At 41.9% G+C, this 26,515-nt stretch overlaps 1 protein-coding gene across 2 annotated transcripts in view; it reads left to right on the top strand.

Moving 5' to 3' along the window:
- LOC117189156 (protein argonaute-3) overlaps positions 1-26,515 on the top strand; it is a 339,488-nt gene that overhangs the window by 86,918 nt on the left and 226,055 nt on the right. For both annotated transcript variants that reach the window (XM_033394224.1, XM_033394225.1), the window contains exons 4-5: positions 9,114-9,297; positions 24,877-25,042. In XM_033394224.1, coding sequence (XP_033250115.1) covers positions 9,114-9,297; positions 24,877-25,042 — 350 coding nt within the window. The remainder of the gene's footprint in view (positions 1-9,113; positions 9,298-24,876; positions 25,043-26,515) is intronic.

Here is a 26,515-nt window from a genome sequence, read left to right as displayed (position 1 = left end):
AGCTCTAAGGTTTTGATAGCCACCATTCCTTGCCCTTTTCTTATAAGTACTGTGGCTAAGAACGCTTGTTTTTTTAACATTTGCCTGCTTTCGAATAAACTTGCCTCTTTTTCTATCGGACTCATTCCCTTAAACTCATTATGCTATGTCCCACCATTTTACTTAGCGGACAGTTTTCTTTTGTGCTGCTATATTGCATTACTTTTTTCAACTGTTTCCACTCTTTATCGTTGTTGTAAAAATTCCATTACATCTGGCAATGCTTGGATCTCTTTTGTCCTTTTTATATGACTTTAAAATAATTGTAAGGCATCTTACACATTAACTTCTTCTGTTAATTGTGACTTTAATTTGATTAAATGTATTGACTCATTTATAGAATCAGAAAACCATTAAATATGTTTCGCTGAATCGTGATCTAGCAGCATTGGTAAATCTAGTAAACAATTCAGTTAATCCGAAAAAATGTTTCGTTTATTTTCATACCGCTTGTTCAGCAATTCCCAAGCGGCATTATAATTTTCTAGCGGATCAGCTAATAGGTGAACAACCAAACGTTTTATCGCGATTTTAAAAAAATTAAATTTTAGAGATGTACTTAGATTGTCTCTGTTATGAATTAATTCACAGAATTTTTGTGAAAACCCATCGCACTCTTTTTCTTGGCGATCTGGTCGTCGAAGCTGTCGCTTGCTTCAAAGATAACAAACAATTTTGGAGATCATTTTTTACTGAGAAATTCCATTTTTCCCTTTCTCCCAGTTTAGCCCAATCTAATTTCTTCATGGTTTGTTATAAATACGTCTTCAGAGTTTCCACCAATTTGTCGATTCCCTCAGATATTTTTTCCAAGCTATGGTTAATTTTGGGCTTCATGTCTTTCTTTAAAGTTCACCACCACTGGTCGTAACTTTGTATTTCTACTTTCCCTTTCGTGAAAGTTTCATTATTTTGTATGTCCTCTATATTTCTAAGCATTTTTACGAATTGCTGTTTCTTATATATTATTAATAGATCTGTGGTGAAAATGGATGTGTGTAACGTCCAGAAGGAAGCGTTTCTGACCCAATAGAGTATATATATTCTTGATCAGCATCAATAGCCGAGTCGATTGAGCCATGTCTGTCTGTCCGTCCCTATGAGCGTCTATTGCTTAAAGACTATAAGAGCTACAGAAACGACATTTTGTATCCAGACTTTTGTGATATGTCCCTGTTACAAGTGTATTTTAAAACTCAGAGACTATAAGAGCTAGAGCAACCAAATTTGGTATCCACACTCCTGTGATATCGAACCTGCACAAGTGTATTTGAAATGACCAGATCTACTAGATTGCCGAATACGGATCAGATCGGATAATTTTTATAGCCAAAAGGAACAAATCAATTTGCAGAGGCTACGCAGCGCTTAACGACACGTTCAGACACGTTTTCTGTCAATGTAGCCATACTCACTATGTATTGGATATAAATGTAGAGCTTTGGCCGTAGCAGTGACTCACAACGTTTCCCCTCGTTTTATCATCGCTGAACTGGTTGTTTCGTAAATAATTTCGATATTTTGTTTGAAGCAGAACGACGTCAAAAAGTGCTTGATTTAAGAAGAAAAAACATCTTAAATGCAACACCTGTGTATATAAAATGTATAACTAACTCTAAGTAACAGCATGCAAATTGAAAATTCAATTGTTAATGGTCAAGCTTTCAAATTTGTGAAGCCACTTAGGATCGACAAACATACTTTCAAAATGATTAAGAGGAAAGTTCAACCCCATCTGGGTCACCTATGTAAGAAACCTGTTTCAGTTACACCAGCCTGAAACAGGCTCAGCCTGTCCAGGGTCTGCTACAAGAAAATTATAGTTGATAAACACACTTTAGGATGAGGTTGGACAATCCTGGCACCGTAACTGATTGCAGGAACGTGGTTGTAAAATTCGTGGGGGTGCGACGTTTGAGTCGGCGTAGCAAAATGTTACCGCGATACTCGAGAGGATTCGGACAAGTGTTGTAGGATGTTAGGTATTGCGTCGTCGCAAAACCAACTAAAGTACGGATGAGATATGGTACAGTGCGTTGTCGTTAAGGCTCGCTAAGCTACGGGTTAGGTAAAGGAAAATGTGTCCTCGCAAAGCCAACTAAGTAACGGGGAGATATAGAGCAGAGCGTCTTCGAAAAGCCTCGCTATGCTACGGATAGGGTGAAGGACAGTGCGTCGTCGAAAAGCCAATTATGCTATGGCAAGATATGGAGCGATGCGTCGTCGCAAAACCCTCGCTAGGCTTCGGGTTAGGTGGACGCAAGATATTTTTGTCTCAAAAGGAATAAATAACACCAAAGGTTTGTTGTTTGCTGTCAAAACTCAAATTTTATGCAAAAATAAACCTAAGGAATATAAAATCTTGTTTATATAAGAAGTTTAAACTGTCTGGCTCGCAGTCAGATTTTTCTAAGTATTCAATTGCAAAATCTAAATTTTCCATTTTTAATACCCTATGCTATAACAGTTATTTGTCTAAATGCAAGCTCAAGTTTAAACGAGATCCTAAACAATTCTTTAAGTTTGTTAACTCTAAACGTAATTCTTCACAATATCCCTCTTCTTTACACTTAAATGGTACATATGCAGATAACAATTCCGATATTGCTAACCTATTTCCTTCATTTTTTCAACGTTGCTACTCTGCTCTTTCTAATAACATGCCCTTTGTTCTCGCTTCACCTAACGACTATCCTGCCGCGCACTCATATCCTATCCCCTATCCTATCCTATCCTAAAAAGGGGTCTAAATCTGACGTCTCAAACTACCGTTGTATCTCCAATTTATCTGCCATTTGTTAATTGTTAATTTAATAAATAAATTCCTAGTCTTCGAAAAATTATTACTTCTCAGCTCCAACACTTTTGTAGTTCCCTGTTACTAGAATCACAGCACGGATTTGTAAAACGTCCTATGTAACTGCCGGATTTTCAAAGCAATGTGAAACTGAAGTAGTTTATACTGATTTTAGTAAAGCTTTCGACTCAGTTAATCACAATCTCCTTATCCACAAACTATCTTTACTAGGATTTCCGACCAAACTTCTTCTCTGGACTAATGCGTACCTTTGCAATCGTTCTCAGCGTGTCTGCTTCCAATCTTCTCTTTCTAAACCAGTTTTTGTCTCTTCGGGTGTGCCGCAAGGTAGCCATCTCGGGCCCTTATTATTAATGATCTTCCCCAAGTTTTAACTAATTCTCGTGTCCTAATGAATGCTGATGATATAGTTATGCTATGTTTTTCCTACAGTGACCCGGTGTCCCCGTTATTTCTTCAATCGGATCTCGACGCTCTCAACAATTGGTGTATTATTAACGCTCTTCCTGTTAACATTTCCAAATGTAACGTCATGACCTTCCACAATTAATAACATTCCTTGGAACGCCTGTACAAAGTTAATGACTTAGGCATTATCTTCGTACCTAATTTATGTTTTAATTCTCATATATCCGCTATTTTGAATAAAGCCAAAGGAGTCCTTGGCTTTATCAAAAGATGGTCGAATGACTTTTCTGACCCCTATACCACTCTCTTGTACGGCCTATCTTGGAATATGGTTCCTGTATCTGGTCTCCCCATTACCAAAAATATCAAGATATGCTTGAGTCCGTTCAGAAACAATTCCTTATCTTTACCCTGACTTAATTGGGACCCCTCTCGTCATCTTCCTTCTTTTGAGAGTCGGCTGCGTCTCATTAACTTGCACTCGCTTGAAAGCCGTAGGACTTGTCATGGAATTCTCTTTCTCCACAAACTTCTCCTAGGCGAGGTTGAATATCCTCGGCCCTCATTAGCCTTATCAGTATTGCTGTCCTATCCCGCCCGACTAGGCATTACTTTCCTCTCCGTCTTCCTCTCTGTCCTTCAAACTACTCTGACCATGAATCTTTCCGTAGCCTACAATGCCGCGACTACAATAAATTTTTTCATCTTTTTTCCTTTGATACTTGCGCTTCTTAAATCTTCTTTAATGAATAATTTAAGTTAACTTTCTTCTGCCTTGTACTGTGATAATTTTATAATTTGTACATTCCTATTTTTACACAGTTTTACTGTACATAGTTGAACTCTAAACATTAAACATACTGGGTCCCTAACTGCACCACGTAATTTTTGGAAAACTTACTTGTGTGCATAGATTATATTAAAACGCGAGGCTCGCGTGGCCATAGGCACACTGAGTTAGCGGCGTGGTTGCCAGTTGAGTTACGCCTGCCCCCTTACCTATTCTATACCATACGGACGAGAAACACGATCTAGGGGCTATAGCGTATCCGTGGCGGATGTAAGATTCGTTTTCATCACTCTTCACGTGTACGCGTCGGGATACGAGACTTTTTTTATACCCGATACTCAAAGTGAGTATTGGGGTATATTAGATTTGTGGTAAAAGTGGATGTGTGTAACGTCCAGAAGGAATCGTTTCCGACCCCATAAAGTATATATATTCTTGATCAGCATCAATAGCCGAGTCGATTGAGCCATGTCTGTCTGTCCGTCTGTCCGTCCGTCCGTCTGTCCGTCTGTCCGTCTGTCCGTCCGTCCGTCCCCTTCAGCGCCTAGTGTTCAAAGACTATAAGAGCTAGAGCAACGATGGTTTGGATCCAGACTTCTGTGATATGTCACTGCTACAAAAATATTTCAAAACTTCGCCCCGCCCACTTCCACCCCCACAAAGGACGAAAATCTGTGGCATCCACATTTTTAAAGATACGATAAAACCAAAAACGCAGAATCGTAGAGGATGACTATATGTTCTAGAGTGTAAAATCTGAACCAGATCGTTTAATTATTATAGCCAGAATCAAGAAAACAATTTCATTCCTTCTCGCTCTGTCTCTCTCTAACACACAGGTTTCATGGTCGGTTTTGTCAATTGCAAAATATGAGTTCAAGGATCTCAAAACCTATAAGAGCCAGAGCAACCAAATTTGGTATCCACACTCCTGTGATATCGGACCTTGACCGTTTCATATCAAAATTTCGCCACCCCCCTTCCGCCCCCGCAAAGGACGAAAATCTGGGGCATCCACAAATCTCAGAGACTATTAAGGCTAGAGTAACCAAATTTGGTATCCACACTCCTGTTAGATCTCAATATAAAACGTATATCTCGAAATTTCGACCCATCCCCTTCCGCCCCCACAATGGACGAAATCTGTTACATCCACAATATTGCAGATTCGAGAAAACTAAAAACGCACAATCATATATAGCCAAAAGGAACAAATCTATTTGCAGTGGCTACGCAGCGCCCGACGTCACGCTCAGACTGATTTTCTGTCTCTCTTGCACGTACTCTTTGTCGTGTCGTTCAATATTAGCGGCGTCTGTCGGAGGGGAGCCATACTGACTAAGAATCGGGTATAAATGTAGAGTTGCGGTCTCCGCAGCAACTTACAACGTTCCCCCTCGTTTTTTTTTTACATCTAATAACTGCATTTTGCAAGAGGCGATGCAATTACTGCGTCTGAAACCAGCAGAAGGCTGTTACGCGAGCCTGCAGAAAAGATAGCTATTAGACTAATGTTCGAGGAAAATTAGCACTAAAATTACTAAGAGAACTATGCATGTATACAAAATACAAATACCAGTACAATTTCTAATTACTAGAAAGGTGTGTAAGGATTAGTAATTTAATAAGAGGAAGAGAATTAGTGGTGGGAATTAAAGGGAATTATAATCCGAGCATAAGACCATAAACGGTTCATGCAAGGAATAATTCGATCTACAAAGTGGAAGGAACAACGGTATTAAAATTCTAGTCAGTCTAATAGGAATCGTGAAGTTTATGCGGCTCAACAGATCAGGGCTGTCTATGTCACCCCTGACCAAGTTGTGCATAAATATCACACCAAGCATTTTTCTACGGTTAACTAAGGATGGGAGGTTTACTAACAGTAGTCTACTAGAGTAAGATGGGAGTCTTACACCCGCATTCCAGTTAAGGCCCCGCAGAGCAAAGAGTAAAAAGTTTTTCTGAACTGATTCTATACGGTCCTGGTGTACTTTGTACTGAGGGCACCATGCACAGGAGCCGTATTCTAAGATCGGACGAACAAGCGAGGTAAAGAGAGTCTTTGTTATATAGGGGTCGTCAAATTCCTTTGACCACCTCTTTATAAACCCAAGCGCGCCCATGGCCTTATTTACCATGGTAGAAATGTGTTCGGAAAACTTTAGCTTGGCGTCTAATATAACACCAAGAACCACCACATAGGGTATATGGAGCGAAAAAGGGGCTAGAAGGTTGCTTTCGAGGCATTAAGGTGTTACAAGTTTGCACAACACCATGACTGAAAGTTATTGAGATCGGATTGCCAGCGAGAATGAACTGAAATGTCCTTATATTGGACACAGAGTTTAACATTATCCGAAGGCGAGACATTAATAAAGAGTGTTAATATTAAGGGTCCTAGGTGGCTGCCCTGTGGTACTCCCGAAGAAAGCATTGCTGGTGAAGAGAGGGAGTTTTTGAAGAGGACTCTTTGAGACCTGGAACAAAGATAGCTACAAATCCATCTCAGGAGGTTGGGCGGAAACCCTAAAAGGTCAAGTTTATGCGCTAAAAGGGAATGGTTTACAGAGTCTAATGCTTTACTAAAGTCGGTGTTAATAACATCTGTCTGCAAGTTACCTTGAAAGCCTTTAATAATGAAAGAGGTAAACTCTAACAAGTTCGTGGTGGTTGATCGCCGCCTTATAAGTCCATGCTGAGTTGGAGATATAAGTGACTTGCAGAGATGTTGCAAGTGCGGAGTTAAAACCTTCTCAAACATTTTAGGAATAGCGAATAACTTTGCTATACCCCTATAATTTTTTGCGTCAGACTTGCTACCTTTTTTATGGAGAGGTATTATAAACGATTCCTTGCAGATGGGTTGGAAGCAAGAAGAATCGATGGACAGGGTGAATAGGTTAAGCAAGGGTCCACACAGAACCGCGGCGCAGTACTTCAGTACACAACCTGGAACCCCGTCTGGACCCGGTGAAAACACCGGCTTAACTAGTCGAAGATCATGAAGTAAAGAACATTCATTTAACAAGGGACTGAAAATGCCGTTCGACCTCGGTAAACCGTATGGGTACGGATGATCAGAGTTGCTTTCCTCAGAATAGGTGGTTTGGAAAAATTGGCCAAAAAGATCGGCAATTGCCTGATCATTATTTGCCGACGTATTACAAAATGATAGCGAGGATGGGTGTGCGGACATTCTTCGCTTACTGTTTACGAAGCAGTAAAACTGTTTAGGTTAATGAGAAAAACGTATCCTGCATCGAGATAGGTAGATCTAATAGGATTGTGCATTAAGAACTGAAAAGTTTGACCGAGCTATTACATAGCGAGAGTGCGAAGTAGGAGAACCAACTTCCTGAAATTTTTTTATAAAGTCTTGATTTTAAGTTTTTTAGACTTGATAACTCTTTGGTAAACCAAATTCCAGATCTTATCGGACAAGAAAGCGGGACACAAGAATCAAAAAATGTGCCAAGAGCATTGTAAAAAATGTTTGTGCCTTTTATGACGTCAGTGCAAAAGTACAAAGCTGACCAACTAAAATCCCTAATGAGGTTATTAAGCTTCGCAAACTCGGCTTTACGAAAGCAGCGGACACGTTCGGGCAGCCTACTCGACCGATCGAATACAGTTGGTCCTATATCTAGCGACACTTCGATAGTAGGATGGTAGAAGTCTTCAGGTATAGTGAGCGGAAGAGCTCGGGTTAAGAACACTATGGTCGGATCCGATACAAAGCATAGATCAAGAAATCGACCCAAGGATTTTTTCACATGATTGACTTGAGACAGGGACAGAGCAAGCCGTCAACAAAGTCGTGTCGTGACATGGGCACTAGGATACTAGACTCGTTTACCGAAGACCAAACAGTTCCTGGCAAGTTGAACTCACCAAGAACTATCATACGATCTTTATCAGATAGCGAGGAAAAAACAGCGGTTAAAGCGGACAAGTGCTGCTTATAAATAGAGATATCCGAAGAAGGTGGAATATACGAGCAAGTAATGAATATAGCGAAAGCGGGAAGAATCCGTTTTACACACAGGAATTCCAGTTCCTGTTGAACCTGGACTCTGATGTGTTCCGACGTGATGTTAGAGTCCACTGCAATATTGGCCGAGCGCTCTGTAATTACGTGTGCGTGATGTTACGGGCCTGGGCAAAAGTGTCTGCGGCTTTGTACGAGCTGAGGCACGTATCGACGTTCTTAATCCTTTTATTTCTCCATGCACGTTGTTGGCCCCCCACAAAACATCGGCGTTATTTTGGCTTATACATTAGCGCCTCCATTGGCGGATTTATTACATCTATTACTTGCGACTTAAGAGTAGTTATTTCGTAAGTGTTACAACGAAACCAAAAGGAGAGATTAGCAGTAATGATTTGGTCTTTAAACCTCAAAGTTAATTTTTTATATTTAAATTTTTAATGGCGGGAAACAGCTCTCCTTACCCAGCTGTTCTGTTATACGCATAATTTCGTATGTTACGAGCACAAACTGAATTTTACGCGACATTTGCGCTTTTAAGTATTCGCAAAAATGTATTTTTTTCCGATAGTTATTGGTTATGACCGACGAATCGGGCTGCGACATCTGTGAAAACGCAAAGTGTTGTTGCTTTGACAAATTAATTTAGAGCCAAATTTGAGGTTTGGTAATAAACAATTTTTTGTAAAGAAAAACAAGCTAAATTGGTGTCAAACTTAACTTAATGCATCAATAAGTCATACATTTATTCTTTTGTTTTTTAACTAAGATTCGTTTTGTTGCATTTAAAGCTGTTTACTTTTCGTTTCGGCGACGAAAATTTTTCCGTTCTGAAACCGGAGTCTGCTTGAATATATGAAGAGCATAGTATCACTACTATTATTTTGACCGCATATGTATACTTTTTCATAGAGGATCCGATATGTATTAATTTATTATCCAAAAACTATAGTAGCTACCACTGTCCCCTTCCTCTGTAGCTTCAGTTTATATCTCACCGAGTACATAAATAGACAATAAATATTAATTTATATTTAATATACCATTTTATTTATTAATAATTGCAGGTTATAAATGCAAAGACTTTATGTAATGAAACAAAAAATCGATCAGTTGTTCAAAAAATACTGTTACAAATGAACTGTAAGATGGGAGGTTCTTTATGGACGGTAAAAATTCCTTTTAAAAGCGTAATGATTTGTGGTATTGACTCGTATCATGACCCTTCTAATAGGGGAAATTCTGTTGCTGGTAAGTGTCTGCAAATATATAAAATCTATAAACTATTTCGTCTGGGGTTTCCAACTAAACTACTTTTCTGGATTAATACCTATATGTGCAATTGTTCTCAGCGTGTCTGCTTAATTGATCTCTCGCAACTGTTTTGTTTCGTCTGGGGTACCTCAGGGGGTACCCCTTAGTCCTTTGTTGTTCAATTTGTTTATTAATGATCTTCCCCAAGTCTTAACCTTTTCGTGTCTTGGACGTTGACATGCAATGACTGCATCTTTCAACAGGCGATGCAGTTACTGCACCGTCAAGTGGCCCGTGTGAAACCAGCAGAAGGCTGTTACCCGCGGATCCCAGGCAAAACGTAGCCCTCCTCCCGCCCAACCGACCGAGGGGCGCTGCCGCATGACGCACGGTGCGTAGTCGAACCGAACGCGAACATGCAAGAAAGATAGCTATTAGACTAACATTTGAGGAAAATTAGCACTAAACTTACTAAGAAACTAAGCATGCAATCAAAGTACAAATACCACTACAGTTACTAATTAATAGAAAGGTGTGTAAGGATTAATAATTTAATAAGAGGAAGAGAATTAGTGGTGGATATAATATGGTAGAGGGAATTATAATCCGAGCATAAGACCCTAAACGGTTCATGCAAGGAATAATTCGATCTACAAAGTGGAAGGAACAACGGTATAAAATTTCTAGTCAGTCTAATAGGAATCGTGAAGTTTATGCGGCTCAACAGATCAGGGCTGTCTATGTCACCCCTGATCAAGTTGTGCATAAATATCACACCAAGCATTTTTCTACGGTTAACTAAGGATGGGAGGTTTACTAATAGTAGTCTAGTAGAGTAAGATGGGAGTCTTACACCCGCATCCCAGTTAAGGCCCCGCAGAGCAAAGAGTAAAAAGTTTTTCTGTACTGATTCTATACGGTCCTGGTGTACTTTGTACTGAGGGCACCATACACAGGAGCCGTATTCTAAGATCGGACGAACAAGCGAGGTAAAGAGTCTTTGTTATATAGGGGTCGTCAAATTCCTTTGACCACCTCTTTATAAACCCAAGCGCGCCCATGGCCTTATTTACCATGGTAGAAATGTGTTCGGAAAACTTTAACTTAGGGTCAAACATAATTCTCTCAAGAGAACCACCAAATAGGGTATAGGGAGCCAACAAAGGGCTAGAACGATGAAATGTCATAACTTTGCATTTCGAGGCATTAAGGTGTAACAAGTTTGCACAACACCATGACTGAAAGTTATTGAGATCGAATTGCAAGCGAGAACGAAATGAAATGTCCTTGTACTGGACACAGAGTTTAACATCATCCGCATACATAAGTACTCGAGAATATGTTAATAGCGAAGTCAAGTCATTAATAAAGAGTGTGAAGAGTAAGGGGCCTAGATGGCTACCCTGTGGTACTCCCGAAGAAAACTTGACTGGTGAAGAGGGGGAGTTTTTGAAGAAGACTCTTTGAGACCAGGAAGAAAGGTTGCTACAAATCCATCTCAGGAGGTTGGGCGGAAACCCTAAAAGGTCAAGTTTATGCGCTAAAAGAGAATGGTTTACAGAGTCGAATGCTTTACTAAAGTCGGTGTAAATAACATCCGTCTGTAAGTTACCTTGAAAGCCTTTAACAAGCTCGTGGTGGTTGATCGCCGCCTTATAAATCCATGCTGAGTTGGAGATATAAGTGACTTGCAGAGATGTTGCAAGTGCGGAGTTAAAACCTTCTCAAACATTTTAGGAATAGCGGATAACTTTGCTATACCCCTATAATTTTTTGCGTCAGACTTGCTACCTTTTTTATGGAGAGGTATTATAAACGATTCCTTGCAGATGGGGTGGAAGCAAGAAGAATCGATGGACAGGGTGAATAGGTTAAGCAAGGGTCCACACAGAACCGCGGCGCAGTACTTCAGTACACAACCTGGAACCCCGTCTGGACCCGGTGTAAACACCGGCTTAACTAGTCGAAGATCATGAAGTAAAGAACATTCATTTAACAAGGGACTGAAAATGCCGTTCGACCTCGGTAAACCGTATGGGTACGGATGATCAGAGTTGCTTTCCTCAGAATAGGTGGTTTGGAAAAATTGGCCAAAAAGATCGGCAATTGCCTGATCATTATTTGCCGACGTATTACAAAATGATAGCGAGGATGGGTGTGCGGACATTCTTCGCTTACTGTTTACGAAGCAGTAAAACTGTATAGGCTAATGAGAAAAACGTATCCTGCATCGAGATAGGTAGTTCTTATAGGATTGTGCATTAAGAACTGAAAAGTTTGACCGAGCTATTACATAGCGAGAGTGCGAAGTAGGAGAACCAACTTCCTGAAACTTTTTATAAAGTCTTGATTTTAAGTTTTTTAGACTTGATAACTCTTTGGTAAACCAAATTCCAGATCTTATCGGACAAGAAAGCGGGACACAAGAATCAAAAAATGTGCCAAGAGCATTGTAAAAAATGTTTGTGCCTTTTATTATGCAAAAGTACAAAGCTGACCAACTAAAATCCTTAATGAGGTTATTAAGCTTCGCAAACTCGGCTTTACGAAAGCAGAGGACACGTTCAAGTAGCCTACTCGACCGATCGAATACAGTTGGTCCTATATCTAGCGACACTTTGAAAGTAGGATGGTATAGTGAGCGGAAGAGCTCGGGTTAAGACGGGGTTAACGATACTTTATTAAAAATTCTTTTTCGCACCTCTAAATACTCATTAATCCGTTCGTGATACGGTAAAAACCAACAACTCCTCCTTACCATCATATCCTTTTCCCTTATTTTATGAAAACAAGAGGCCAAACTCTTCTTGTCTCGTCTTCAAAAGGAAAGACGATAAACTTATGGGTCTGAAATTTTTAGGGGGCAATGTGCGAGGGCTTGCCTGCCTTGGGAATGAAGACGACTTTGGTATGAAGCCAGGTTTCCGGAATATATCCATGGGAGAAAATTCCCTCGTATATCATTTTGAGCCAGCTAGCGGCTTTTTGTCCAGCGTGAACCAGTTGGGCAGGGATGATGCCATCTGGTCCCGCAGACTTGTATGGTTTGAAGCTTTTGATTGCCCAGGAAATGTTCTCCTGGCTTAGCAGGTTCATGATATCACTTGAGGCAACGGAAGGAGCCGTGATGTAGTGTGGTCTGTTTTCATCGCACCCGGGAAAGTGGGTGTTAAGGAGAAGATTTAGCGACTCCGAGTTGTTCTCAATTTGGCTTTCCTCAGTTCTTTATTATAAGTTGACAGACTGCCCTTGTATTCGGCCCAGCTCCGCTCAACGTTCTCAGCCTTGGCTGTGTTAAAGAGTCTCCGGGAGGCTTTCCGGAGTTCTCCCAGTTTAGGAGTCCACCATTCAGGTTTCTTCCGGCCTCTAGTTCTATAGTTTAACAAGATGAGTCGTGGCTTCCCCTGAAATCTCCTTTTCAGGTGGAGTCTCAGGGAGAACACGACAGAGGTGGTCTGAGTACCGAATCCAGTTTGTCCGCCTGAGGTTCCGGAATTGAGCTGGTCTCGGTAGTGAAAAAGATAATACGGTTTCCACGTACCTGTGGTCTGAGAAGGAGTGCTCTTCCAGGACCCTCCAGGATACGATATTCCCATGTATCTCATGAGAGGAAGGTGTGAGGTCCAGGACCTCCTTGCTGTTTTCAATAATGAAGGTGGGATCACTCCCCCTATTTAATAGGACCATCTGAGTGGTCAGTAAATAGTTGAAGAGGTACTCACCCCTTTCGTTAGTGTCAGTGCTTCCACACTGGCAGTGGTGTGCATTGGCGTCGCACCCCACAATTAGGGGGATGTCCTTGGCCTCGCAGTCTGTGATTAGCGCCCTGAGCGCCTGTGGAGGGGGTCTGGTTGGTCGTGACCCATGTACGTGGAGCAGATTCTCAGTGAGCACCCCTGGCCTTCGAGGCTCACTGCTGTTTGGTCTTCATTGCTGAAATTTGGGAGCAATAATAAGTGCAAATCTCTTTTTGCAAGAATGCAGGTGCGGGTTTTACCTGCGGTATCAGCTACGTATAGCTTGTAGTCAGAAGTCCTCAGACCGGAGACCCTGTTTCCGAGGATCTAGGGCTCCTGAATGAGGACTATGTCGGCTCCACCCTTGGCCAGGTGGAGCAGTATAGCAGCGCATGCTGCTTTACAATGGTGGAGGTTTATCTGCAGGAGCGTCAATGACATTCCTGAGGCTCACCTCCACCATTGTTGCCTCTTTCGGGATCTCCGGCAGCTCCGGGTCTGGCTCGACCTCTGCTTGCCTGCCCTTGCGATCCGACTTGTAGGTGGATATGGTGACCTTTTTATATCCGTAGTCGACCACACTGTCCGTCTTCGCGAGGGGCTCTAGCGACTCTTCATTTAGGACGAGGATTATCTGGCGCCTCTTCCCCTGGATATCCTCTACCTTGGCCACCTTCCAGTCGGCTGTGGGAAGGTGGGGGTTGCAGACCTACAGTAGCCTGAGTATTTTCTCAGGTTCTGCAGGTTTAGCCGAGACCCATGCTGTGGCTCTCGGACGACTGGGGACATCCTCCCATCTCCTCCCTTACATAGACCTCTTTTAAAACAGCCACCGCCTTCATGTAGAGGGCCGCAGAGCGAGCGTCTTAGCAGGCGATGGCTTTCACCTTGCCTTGATGCCACCCTGCGTCCTCACACTTTGGCGGTGGTCCACCGTTCTCCTCCAGTTCCTGTAGGAACCGGTCCTGGAGCTCGTTCTCCACCAGGTGCCATTTGTCGCGAGGGACATGGCCGTCCTCGGCGCCCCTGTCCAGGACACCGATCAGGGTTTTGCCTCTCGCCACCTCAGCGAACGACCGGTTCGTGAGGTGGGTCTTCACCCGCTTGGCTTGCTGGGCTTGGCTTGCTGGGCTTGGACTGGCTGATTAGCGGGGTCCTCCGCTGAGCGTTGCCGCATGTTGGGGGCCTTGGCTGCGCCCTTTCCGGCTTTGGCTGGCTGGAACAGTTCGTCTCCTGCCCTGGTACGACGGCTTTCCTCCCCGTGGTGCATAGACGCTGCCTGCCGGGGCTCCCCTGGGTTCTTCCCGGTGCGCTTACCAGCCGCGATTACGCTCTGCTTAGCAGCCACCTCGGCGTCCGATTCGCCCTTGGAGCCACCCGACTTGGAAGGACCCGATTGGCTTTTCGGGCCCCCCCTCGCTGCGGCTGCTGCCTGAAGACGTCCCCGTCTTCATAGGACCTGGTTTCCCAGGCGTTGGTGTAGAGGGATTGGCTTGTCCCTCCGGTACTTTAAAAGGAGTGCCGAGCTCCTTTGCGGTGTTGTTAGATTTTATGTTTTTGGTAGATTACATTTTGCTCGCCCGCTTGCCCCGGGAAGCCTAATTTAAACTGGAGGTCGGCAGGTATCCAGAGTCCGCATATTAGCGACCGGGCACCCCCCCGGCCATGCATCCCTCGGCATATAACAGTGTCACCTTGGATTGGGGTAATTTCACTGAGAGTTTTCTTCTCTCCGCCCGACTACCATTAGCCAGCATCCTGGCAGAGACATGACCGTACTTGGACCTGTTTCCAGCCGCCCTCACGGGGAGAGTATAGTCGCACTTCCACCGGTGTGTACAGTTACGGCGGATGACGGTTCGCTCGCAACCCTCTGTGTCCTAGGGGTGTGGGACGCAGTCCGCACCGGGTATTCCTAACCGGAGTGGCTGCGCCTCAATTCCGAGCTTACAGTTGTGCGAGCCGACCCGCCATCCGTTTATCCCCCTGTAGCACCCGATGGCTGACGGCCTGTTATCTAAGACCTGCACAAAATTCCGTCCAAACGATGCGATCTATCTGCTTGTGGTGTCTCCAATATCAATCGCGCGCTTTGCCAACCAGCCAGATGTGCAAATGTTTGCAAAGGCCGAGAAAATCGCTATCCAAGGTTTCATCTGCTAATACCTGGACTCGGTAAATGAATTCTTCTACCCCTAAACCTTCAGTAGAACCATCAAAAGGAACATCATGGTTATACCTGAAACTGGTGTTGGGATATTTGGCTTCGCATACCCTTCCTGCGGACTCGCCGGTGGCTGAATGCAAAGTTGATATGGCTCTGGCAGCAGTGCGCTCAATTATTTGTTGAAGGACATCCAAGTCTCCTGGCTTGAAAGGGCTGTCCGTGCAATGGGTGCTTTCCAAAGGCTAGAGTGAGTAGCGACATTGGCTGACGTAGCTTGCGTCTGGCTGGAGCTATGGCTAGCATCCAATCCCGACAAACACACTACTTCCGGACCGTAAGATCGACCTGGCGGGAACTTCGGGAGCTGCTTTTTAGCTGGTGCTCGAGTTTTTTTCGAACGAGTTGGCCTGGTGGTCTGTTCAACCGGGACTGAACCTACAGTTGGAATTTGGCCCAATTGGGTACTGTTGCCATTTCCCTCTGATACCTTTCCCGTCTCTGTCTGACCAAGTCAATTTCCCGGGGTCTGTGCTACCTCCAAAGCTTTTGCAAGACTTCGAGTAGTAATTCCCGAGGGACCTGGTAATTCCGTTGGTTCCGGCTGCCGCTTGTTTGGAGAACAATTGCCAACAACTAGTTTCACATAAGATAACGTACATACTCTGCTACAATTCGAACAATCATCGTGATGAGGGAAGCATTCTTCCAGACATGCTTTGTGGAAAACATGATTGCAAGGGGTAAAAAAAGACGGCATATTTAAGAATATTTGTATACCCGATTCTCAAAATGAGTATTGGGGCTTATTAGATTTGTGGTAAAAGTGGATGTGTGTAACGTCCAGAAGGAATCGTTTCCGACTCCATAAAGTATATATATTCTTGATCAGCATCAAAAGACGAGTCGATTGAGCCATGTCTGTCTGTCCGTCTATCCGTCTGTCCGTCCCTATCAGCGCCTAGTGCTTAAAGACTATAAGAGCTAGAGCAACGACGTTTTATATCCGGACTGTCTGTCCGTCTGTCCGTCCGTCCGTCCGTCCGTCCGTCCGTCCGTCCGTCCGTCCGTCCGTCTGTCCGTCCCTATCAGCGCCTAGAGCTCAAAGACCATAAAAGCTAGAGCAACGACCTTCAATATCCGAACTTCTGTGATATGTCACTGTTACGAGAATATTTAAAAACTTTGCCCCGCCCACTTCCGCCCCCACAAAGGGCGAAAACCTGTGGCATCCACAATTTCAAAGATACAAGAAAACTGAAAACACAGAATCGTAAAGGATGACTATATGTTCTAGAATGTAAAATCTCAACCAGATCGTATAATTATTATAGCCAGAATCAAGAAAACAATTTCATTTTTTCTCGCTCTGTCTCTCTCTAACACACAGGTTTTATGGTCGGTTTTGCCAATTGCAAAATATGAGTTCAAGGATCTCAGAACCTATAAGAGCTAGAGCAACCAAATTTGTTATCCACACTCCTATGATATCAAACCTTGACCGTTTCGTGTCAAAATTTCGCCACACCCCCTTCCGACCCCGCAAAGGACGAAAATCTGGGGCATCCACAAATCTCAGAAACTATTAAGGCTAGAGCAACAAAATATAAAAGCAACAAAAATAAATATAAAACGTATATCTAAAAAATTCGCCGCACCCCCTTCCGCCCCCACAAAGGACGAAAATCTTTTGCATTCACAATATTGCAGACTCGAAAAAACTAAAAACGCACAATCATAGAGAATGACCATATCTATCCGGCTTCTGAATCTTGATCAGATCGGATCATTTTTATAGCCAAAAGCAACAAATCAATTTGCAGTGGCTACGCAGCGCCCGAATTCACGCTCAGACTGATTTTATGTCTCTCTCGCACGCACTCTTTGTCGTATCGTTTAATATTAGCGGCGTCTGCCGTAGTAGAGCCATACTGACTAAGTATCGGGTATAAATGTAGAGTTTCGGTCTCCGCAGCCACTCACAACGTACCCCCTCGTTTTGTTTCTATATTATAACCAATTTTTTCTAGAGTGACATTTAATTGGTGACATAATAAGATAGAGATAGGAGTTGCAAATCCTTGGAACGACGACTAAAGAAATTTTTTTAGTTTGGGCCTATTGTTTTTAAGTTTCTTAGTATCAATACACTGGTTTAAGTGTCCACATATGATTCGGCAAGGATACGCAAGCAGCATAAACACTAGTTCCAGACAACCATATGTAGCCACCGCTGCCGTTGCAATAATACCCGCCAATGGTAATGGTATGAGTGAGAACCAAATCTGGGACCGTAATCTCTGTGCTTCCATCAGCCCTATAGGGACAATCAGTACTGATATCCGGCCTAAACCAAATATGCAATATTCTGTAATTGTATGCAACCGTATGATATGTGAAAAGAGTAAGAATACCAAATCCGAATCAACCACACAATTCAATCTATTGAAGCTAAGACCCTCTAAATTAACTGTAGCTTGGATAACGCGTCCTAAACTAAGAATACGCAAGCAGCATATATCCAAATTTGAGACAACAATTTTGACTAGCCCGATAAGATGCGTCAACATTGGAACAACTTTATCAATTCTGCGTTTTGCCTGGGATCCGCGCGTAACAGCCTTCTGCTGGTGTCACACGGGCCACTTGACGGTGCAGTAACTGCATCGCCTCTTGAAAGATGCAGTCATTGCATGTCAACGTCCAAAGTATTCAGTATTATCACTTAAGCTTCCCTTCGTCTTAGATTTGACGACTTCCAAATACAACCCAGAGAAACAATCAGTATTGGGATCCAAACAAAATTCGCAATATTCTGAGATTGTATCGGAGCGATGATAAGATCGTTCGGAAAAAACTAATGTCAGCATTAAGCATATGTATACAAACGAGCAAAAGGTGGGACGAGCCAATAGCTGAGTTATTAGCTGAGAGTTACCAATAGACTTTTTACTGTCCCCACGTTTGCGACAAAAATTTATGTAATATATAACGTTATATATACGACAGTAGAGGATAGATCGGAGGGGATGTCGAAGTCACTGCCGGTTGGGATTCTCTGGTTCTGTGCTCATTCGGTAGCTTGGGGGGCTCGTTTGATCGCGTATCGACTCCTACTACATAAACTTAAAAAAATATAATCCCATGACTTTGCAGGGAACTAACTGCGAAAACAAGAATATGCCTATTTCGAGCATACACGGAAAATAAACGGCACAATCATATATAGGGCGTACCCGAAAGTACTAAGGGGTTTCGTCTGTCTGTTCCAAAATATCGTCGGCGTGTGGTCTTGAGATGGTAGTCGACCCACACGATTCTTTACCCACCCTTCCATGATTTCCAGCTCTGAGAATGTTCTGGAAATCCCAAAAACTCTCACCCTACCCCATTACGTCACCATGTCACTAGGAAATTAAGTCTATACTATATTCATTGCTAATATAGCTTTAGTATAAACTAGGCATTATACCACATAATCATGAACAACTAGCAAACACAAGTTTTCCTACCAAATATATGAAAATTATTTAATTTCGACCAGTAGGCAAATCAATGAGAAGAAACAAAATTATTGGAATTGTCAAATGTGGATAAACGATTGGGTAGATGAATTTGATTTGGAATATAAGAAATAAGAATATAAAATTAATATATATAAAGAAAAATAAAAATCAAAAAAATAATCAACAGCAGGTCAGACCAGCGATCCGCAATGAAGATCCAAATCGAAATTAAATTAAATTTGTTGTTTTTGGTCAGTGTACTTGTTGTTTAAGCCCCAATGCGTTAACGACTAAGAGAACGGAAGGCTCCGAATGTTTTTACCGCCAGCTTTGCGCTCTCTTAGCAGCAGCGGCCGTCCTTTGCGCCTTTTGTGAAGTTTTAGAAGTATGCGAATACCGGCTCAATGGAGAAAATGGAAATTGAGGCACTTACAGCTTAATTACAGTGGTCCCTCGTTGTGGAAGCAAGGTTAATATGTGCCCAGGACGGAGGGGGATTGTTCTAAGGGGTGGAGGGGGTGTGGGATATTCGGAAGGTTTTGTTTTTCTACTATTATTAATTTTAATTAATTTTTTTTTCTTTTGCCAACTATCAAAATAAATTAAATTTTGGTAACATTCAATGGTAGTAGCGGTGCTATCGGGGCAGGACTGTGGCGCAGAAGTAAATGAAATTTTCATATGAATAGCGGGGTTCAGAAGCTACAAAATCTAACTCGAAAGCGAGTTAGTGATGCACACGGGGGGTGATCTTTATGACCTCTATGCAACGCAACTGCAAGGCGCAGGAGGAAATTTTTTCAGCGATTTCCCAAAGGAAAAAAGTCGGCCCCACACCAAGGTGGGCTCACGAAAATACTCCCGTCAAGGGTGGGAGTATGGTGTGGGCGCAGAACTTTGGAGAAGCTGGATGGGCTACCGATCGTGGCCACTGGCCACTGGCGAAACGGCAACAAAACCACGAGAGCTAAGAAAAAAACGAATTCTTCCTTACAGCACTTTAGCTATGCGCACTCGGCGCACGGTTATAAGTTTCGGCTTATTTTCGAGAAGCACGCACAGCACGGAATTTTCAAAGTTTCGTTTCTTGCATGTTGGAACAAGGTTATTGCATGCGATATGCCCGAGCACCATAGCAATGACCCTCTATGGATCTGGACCGTCCACCCGCAACCGTTACATGTGCTAAAAATGAAGATGAAGAAACCAACTATCGAACCGAATTTTTAGACTCCCTGGATGTCCCAGGCTTACTACCGCACATAAACCAACATAAACCAAAACAGTGCAAAGGTACGCTTTTGGTGGTAAGGAAATTGATGAACAATTTGATTTACGCGAGATACTCAAAGTAAAATTCAAAGGTGAGGAAGTTCTCAGTCCCAGGATTCCGCTGATCCCTAAAGATAGGCTGTTTGAGTTTAAAAGAGTTAAATTTCCGATAAGTCTTGCATTCGCCATGACTATTAACAAATCACAAGGCCAATCCTTGAAAGTATGTGGTTCGAATCTAAAGTTCAATGTTTTTCCTATGGCCAGTTATATGTTATATGTACCATCTGCGTTGTTTGTTTTTGCGCCTGATAATATAACAAAAAATGTTGTGTATCACAAGGTGCTTGACTAAAGAAAAAAAGAAAGCATACAAAAGTAAAAAAAAAACCTATTAAAGAATCGTTAAAATACAAAAATATCCATGATAAAATAAAAATATGCTTTTTTATTGCCTCTAAGGCGGAAAAAAGTTCACCGGATCATCTAAAAATGGTTCGCTATAAATTATTCACATATAATTAAGAACATTTTTTGTTGTATGGCAGAACAACGTCTGCCGGATTAGATAGTAACTAGTAATTTGTTGAAAAAAAAAATTTTGACGAACCGAATAATATTTGTAGAGAAGTCAAGAAGAACTGGTGTTTAGTGTTGTGTTTCTCAAAGAACAAAAAAGAGTTTTTCACTTAAGTGAGCAACTGAACATGTTCCTTCCAAACTGTTCTTTGTTGTTCACTTGTTCATTTATGCTCACTTGTTTTCTACTACTTAAAGGGCATTTTGCGTTCTGGCAGTTGTTGCTCATATTGGCTTTTACTTCTCACTTTTTGTATTAAACTGTTTATTTTTTAGAAAATTCAGTACGTCGCTAATTCGAAGTATATTCGACACTTCGAAAGTATAGTTAAATTTGGAATCATTGCAATTTTTTTTTAGCTATAAATTTTTGATTCAAGTTGAAATGTTACGTATTTTATTTGTGTCAAAATCTGTGGTGCTTAGTGAGTGGTGAACAGTGAGAAAGTGACCAATCTAGGTGAGCAAGTGAGCAACTGAGCAATCTAAGTGAACAAGTGAGGAAGTGAGCAGGTGAGCAATATGAGTGAGTTGACTCACTTACTAAAAAAGAATAAGATAACATGTTCACCAGAATGAGCAATGTTTACCCAACACTACTGGTGTTCAACCGTCTTCCAAGTCCAAGATCTGGCTGGTTTGTGATTGGATGGTTTTGGTTTCCATAGTTGATCCTTCTTCCAGAAAGTATCTGCTAGGGCAGTATAGGCCGTAACTTGATGGTGTCGCTCTGTGGTGAAATGGTGTAATGATTGAAAATTAAATAAAATAATTGCTGGGGTAGATCATTAAGTTCTTTAAGATAGTCTGATGTCTTGTTCTTCTGTTGCAGCAATGGTGACGAGGGTAATGCCTCCGATAGGCTGATGTCACCAAAACGAGTGTAGGTTGATTTTACCACGCTGATTGTGGTGCTGAAGGTGCTGATGCTTACTTCAGTGTTGCGAGCAGTACATCCAGGATACAGTGAAAGTAGCCCCGTTCCTTCCAGTGTTATGGTTGACGCAACACCGTTGCATACTGCTTAAAGTTTCATTGTAGAATGCGTTTCGAAGATCCATTTGTTTGGATGCTGAGTTTTTGGCCACACCATGTCAACCTTCGTATGTGTTACCTTACATAGTGTTACGGTTTTATTGTTAACCAATGTTAACCAAAACAGATGTATTTCTCGTTTTGCATTTTAAAACAGCTTCGAAAGGCAGCATTTGATCGGGTGGCAAATGATCCCGTATTTGGTCTAGTGGTGGGGTTTATTCTTCGATGATGAATACAGATTCGCACATCAGATATGTCGTTGTAGACTTGTTGTGAGCAGGGTTAATTGTGTTGTTAATCCTAAATATGCTTGAGTAAGATAATCGCTGTGCTATGATCCTCTCTCTCGGTTGATCGTTGTCACTTGCTGTTCCAACATTTTTATGCAATTATCCGTGGATACTTTGTCTTTCCTGACTATGTTTACTGTAGCGTCGACAATTGATGTCAGATTTTGGAGCAAAATTAATAGAAAGTCTTCATTGTTTTTCACTTTTTCAAATACTTTGGTCATTTCCTCACCGTATTTTGAGTCGTGAACACCAAAAAGATTACTTGCTACATTTGCTATTATCTTCGTTTCCAAGAATTTTTCATTAAAACGTTTCCTGTTTGTAGGTGGTTATACATATGTTGAAAGTGTCGAAATATTGAAATGCATGCCGGAACATTTTTAAGTTCAGGGCACATGTGTCGTAACACGTAGCTTCTTTTAATTCTTTGAGTTGGTTATTTGCACCTACAAAGTTCTTTGCATTCTTTCAATGGCTGCATTGTTGGCCGATGGCACATGATCAATTGTGATTGTTTTGTTAACGCCTGGATTTGGACTATTCGATTTGCCACGAAGATATGGAACGTTGCTGATGATGCATTTTTTCAGGATATCACAACGGTGTAATCACCCCAAAGCCATCCTGACACCGTGCTAATATCCACGCGCAGATCCTGTCGGACCCAGTTTGTGAGTTCGTGGAGTTTGTGGACAGCAGTGCACAGTTCTAACCGTGTCATTGATTTTTTGGCTGTCGGAGCCACACGGTATTTGGAACGGAGCAGTCGTACTGATATTTGGATGTTTTTGTATGCAGCGCGTACGCATGCCCAATACCTTTATTGGTGCAAGCTATTGTTGTGATGTAACTCCTTTAATGACTTGGGATCGTCATTAATTCTTTGATGATTGAGGAAGAGGTTCAATACTGTATTTGCAACATCTCTGAGATTTTTGTATGCGACAAAAAAATTTCCCAGGCGGTTTCATTGTCTTTCTTTAGATCGATATGTCGGTTTTATCTTTCTGCTTCTCTAGTAACGGTGGTATCACATCTTCATTCACATGTAAATGTATGTTGTACACAAGTCTTCACGGAAATGTACATATTCATCCGTAATCCGTAAGACGCTCTTTGCTTCCTCGCCAATTTCTTGCTGCACATCCATTGCCATTGTAGCGACAGCTTCTTTCTGCATATTCATTCTATCATTCTATACTTATAAGTTGTGCAGCTGGATACGCTCCGAATCGCAATCGTTGTTGGTCAAAACAGTAATAGTGCAAGTGACGTACTGGATGGAGGGATTTGTGCTGTTTCCAGTTTAAAGAGCGCACGAACAAAGACTAAAGTTAGTCGTAATCGACTTGGATGTCTTTCTGTTGGCTGATAATCTGAATATGTCAGATTTGCCAAGGTAATCCATATTGTTGGAGATGCTACAATAAGTGTGTGGCCTGGTGCCATTTTTTATGGGCGACATTCTGGTGTTTTCGTCTGTATGATGTCCAGATCGAAACCTTTCACTGTGACCTGGTTGACAGTTTTGAACGAACGATCAAAGTTGATACTTATTAGCTGCTACCTTAAGTGTATGGCCTGGTGCCAATTTCTATAGAAGATGTCCTGTTGACTTCTTCAGTCTGATGTCCATATGGAATTCTTTCGCTGTAGCTTGTTTGACAGCTGGAAATGATGAAAAAGGTCGGGGTCACCAAATTTAAATGTGTGTGTGTTTGTGCAGGAAGCTGGGTTGCATTCGATACATAAACCGTCTACAGATTAGTCGTGGCAACTATCACTTGAACCTCTTGAACTTCGAAGGGGGAATCCTACGTTACGCAATTAAGGTCCTGAAGAATCGGCGACAGCCTCTGAGTGCCTCATGAGTGACAGTCACTTGTGATACTGACTTTATTCAATACACTTAACTCTATTTATAGGTAACAAAAGGTACAAAAGTGCTATGCCTGTAAGAACGGGGTAAATATAATATGAGTTAATGTGTCAGTAGTATGGACCTAATCTACTTTTATTGTCTGTTGTGTAATTCTGAAATTGTGTTGGCCAGCAAGTGCACTAGTAGTTTTTCCCTCTGCGAAACGATCGCTCTGTCAGCAGAATTCGCTGCAGTGGCGGTTTTCTTTGACCCAGCTATAGTGCTGTGTCGTGAGGTATTATGTTTGAATAGGTGACCTTTATTAATTCAATAATAGTGTCATGTGTATTTCGTAGTACTACTTATGCATATTTCTGCGACTGAACAAGCAGATTAAAAATTACATTTTGGTGCATAGAAAGTATGACTGAGGGAAAAGATTCAGTTATACACATGATCCTTAAAAAATACTTTAAACTAATTTATATAAATTAATAAGAAATAATTGTGAACCTCTGTGGCCCCAACGACAATTACAGCTTGATTATGTTTGGGACGAGAATATCGATGGTTTTAATGCTGTAAGGAAGAACTCCCACAAACTCTACAAAGAAATGGCTTCAAATAATAAATAAATAACAGCAATAAGTTTATTTCGAAAATATTATATTTAAGCAATTGACAATGTTTTAAGTTAGAACAATTACTTTTACTTTCCATATTTAATTGTTTAGTAGTAAGAAAGGCATGAAAGTCCAATTTCAAAGCTAGATAGAGAAATAGCTAATATACTCGTATATGGTCATTTCAGTTCTGACGTTACGTTACGTTCCTAAGACAACATTTTAACAATAAGAATAAATAAGTCAAATTTTTAATACAAATTAAAAAAATCGAACGTACGGTTTTAAATATATAACCCTGGCGTTACAGTACAAAAAAGTTGGTTTTGAGCTTGAGTTACGAAATTGCAAAACTCTGCATTGTTTTAATATATGAAATATTGTCTCTCTCTGTCTGTCTCTCACTTACTCTTCCCCATCCAGTGTGAATCAGTTTGAATCATTTTATCAAAATATAATACTGTCAATTCGTGTTCTAAATACAGCTTATTTATATTTTTCAGCTTTTGTAGCGTCTCTTAATGCTTCATATACACAATGGTATAGCAAGGCTGTGATACAAACAAAGAGTGAGGAAATTGTTAATGGATTAACTTCATCTTTTGAAGCAGCGCTTAATATTTACAAAAAACGAAATGGCAGTCTACCAGAAAGTGTAATTGTTTACAGGTAATCAAAAATGATCAATTTTAGGGGTGTTTGAGGTGTTTTTGTCAACAATTTATTTCAAATTTAAATAAAACGATTAGGGTTGAACGTGTACATTTTATTTATACCGGCGGCTTAGATGAAGCCGATTTCTTGCTCTTTTGCCCGGCCACATACGCGATATCGAAATGCAACCAGTGCGGAGAGAGATAAGCATAGAACTAAATTTGGGCGACGACGGCAGATCAAAGCAAAAGCCGAAGCGGCGGCTGCAGAACGCCCTTTAAATGAGAGAGCGCAGCAGCGCTGCCAAACGTCAGCTGGCGGCTGGCCCGATCATACTCCCCCCGTTGGGAGATAGTGCTTCAACAGATTCCTTAAGGGGCAGCAAATACACTCCGCTGTACACTCCGGCACACCTTCCTAAGGACGTCTTCAAGTCAGCGACGCGACACACTCCGTCCTTTCCCTTGGCGACATCGAACACTCTAGACAGTGGCCAAAGGATTGGAGAAAGATTTTCATCCTGGACTAGCACGTTATCGTTCTTGCAGAGGTTTTGAGTGTGGCTCCAGAATACTTGTTGCAGTTGAATGACCCGCTGCCAGCCATCCAGTCGATTGTAGTTGAGCTTCATTAGGTCAGGCTTGAGAGTTGACCCCCGCATAGAAGCAGATGAGCAGTAATCAAAACATCTAAATCATCACGATTTTGTGAATGCGAGAGCAAATGGTGAGAATTAACAATTGCCGTGATCTGGCATCAGAGTACGCAGCTCCTCAAAGCTAAGAACAGATGGATATTTTTAATATTCACGGCCGCTCCCACAATCCGCCAAAATGCAGAGAGCGCGGTGGGATGAAACGCCAGTCGATCGAGTCAGCCAAGCAGTGTTCATGGATCAACTTCACATGCGAGTCGCTCAAACAATGCTTTTGTAGGTCTAGAAGCTCGATTTTGGCGCCAACGAAATTTGTCGCATTGTCTGACCAAATTTGACTTGTAGTTACTCGAGTGGAAGTAAAATGCTTTAATGCGTCTAGAAACTACGCGGCGGTCAAGTCCTTTTCAAGCTCCATGTGCATTGCCTTAGAGGTGAAGTAGATGAATACACTGATGTATCACTTGATCAGAGGCCTTGTGCGAATTTCTGATCCGTAGGAAATGAGGCCACAATAATCCACACCAGTGACTTCAAAGGCTTGAGATCATTTCAAACGTTCAATAGGTAGGTCTCCCATGATGTGCTCAATCATTCGCGGACCATAGTTCTTAAGCATCGCACACACTATCTGACTACCTTTGACACTTCTTTGATGCCTCCAATAGGCAAATGTTCCAGCCGAATTTTGGCAAGCAGGGCGCTAGGTCAGCCATGGAGGTTCCTTTCGTGATAATATCTGAACAGCGCAAAGGTTATAGGATGTCCCTTTGCTAAAATAAGCGAATTTCTCAGCACCAAATCCAATCGATGAGTTGCCAAGACGACCTAAG

This window comes from Drosophila miranda, chromosome 4 (assembly GCF_003369915.1).
Source record: "Drosophila miranda strain MSH22 chromosome 4, D.miranda_PacBio2.1, whole genome shotgun sequence".
Taxonomy (NCBI): domain Eukaryota; kingdom Metazoa; phylum Arthropoda; class Insecta; order Diptera; family Drosophilidae; genus Drosophila; species Drosophila miranda.
Note: the sequence above shows the minus strand (reverse complement) of the source record. Positions and strands in the feature narration are given on the sequence as shown.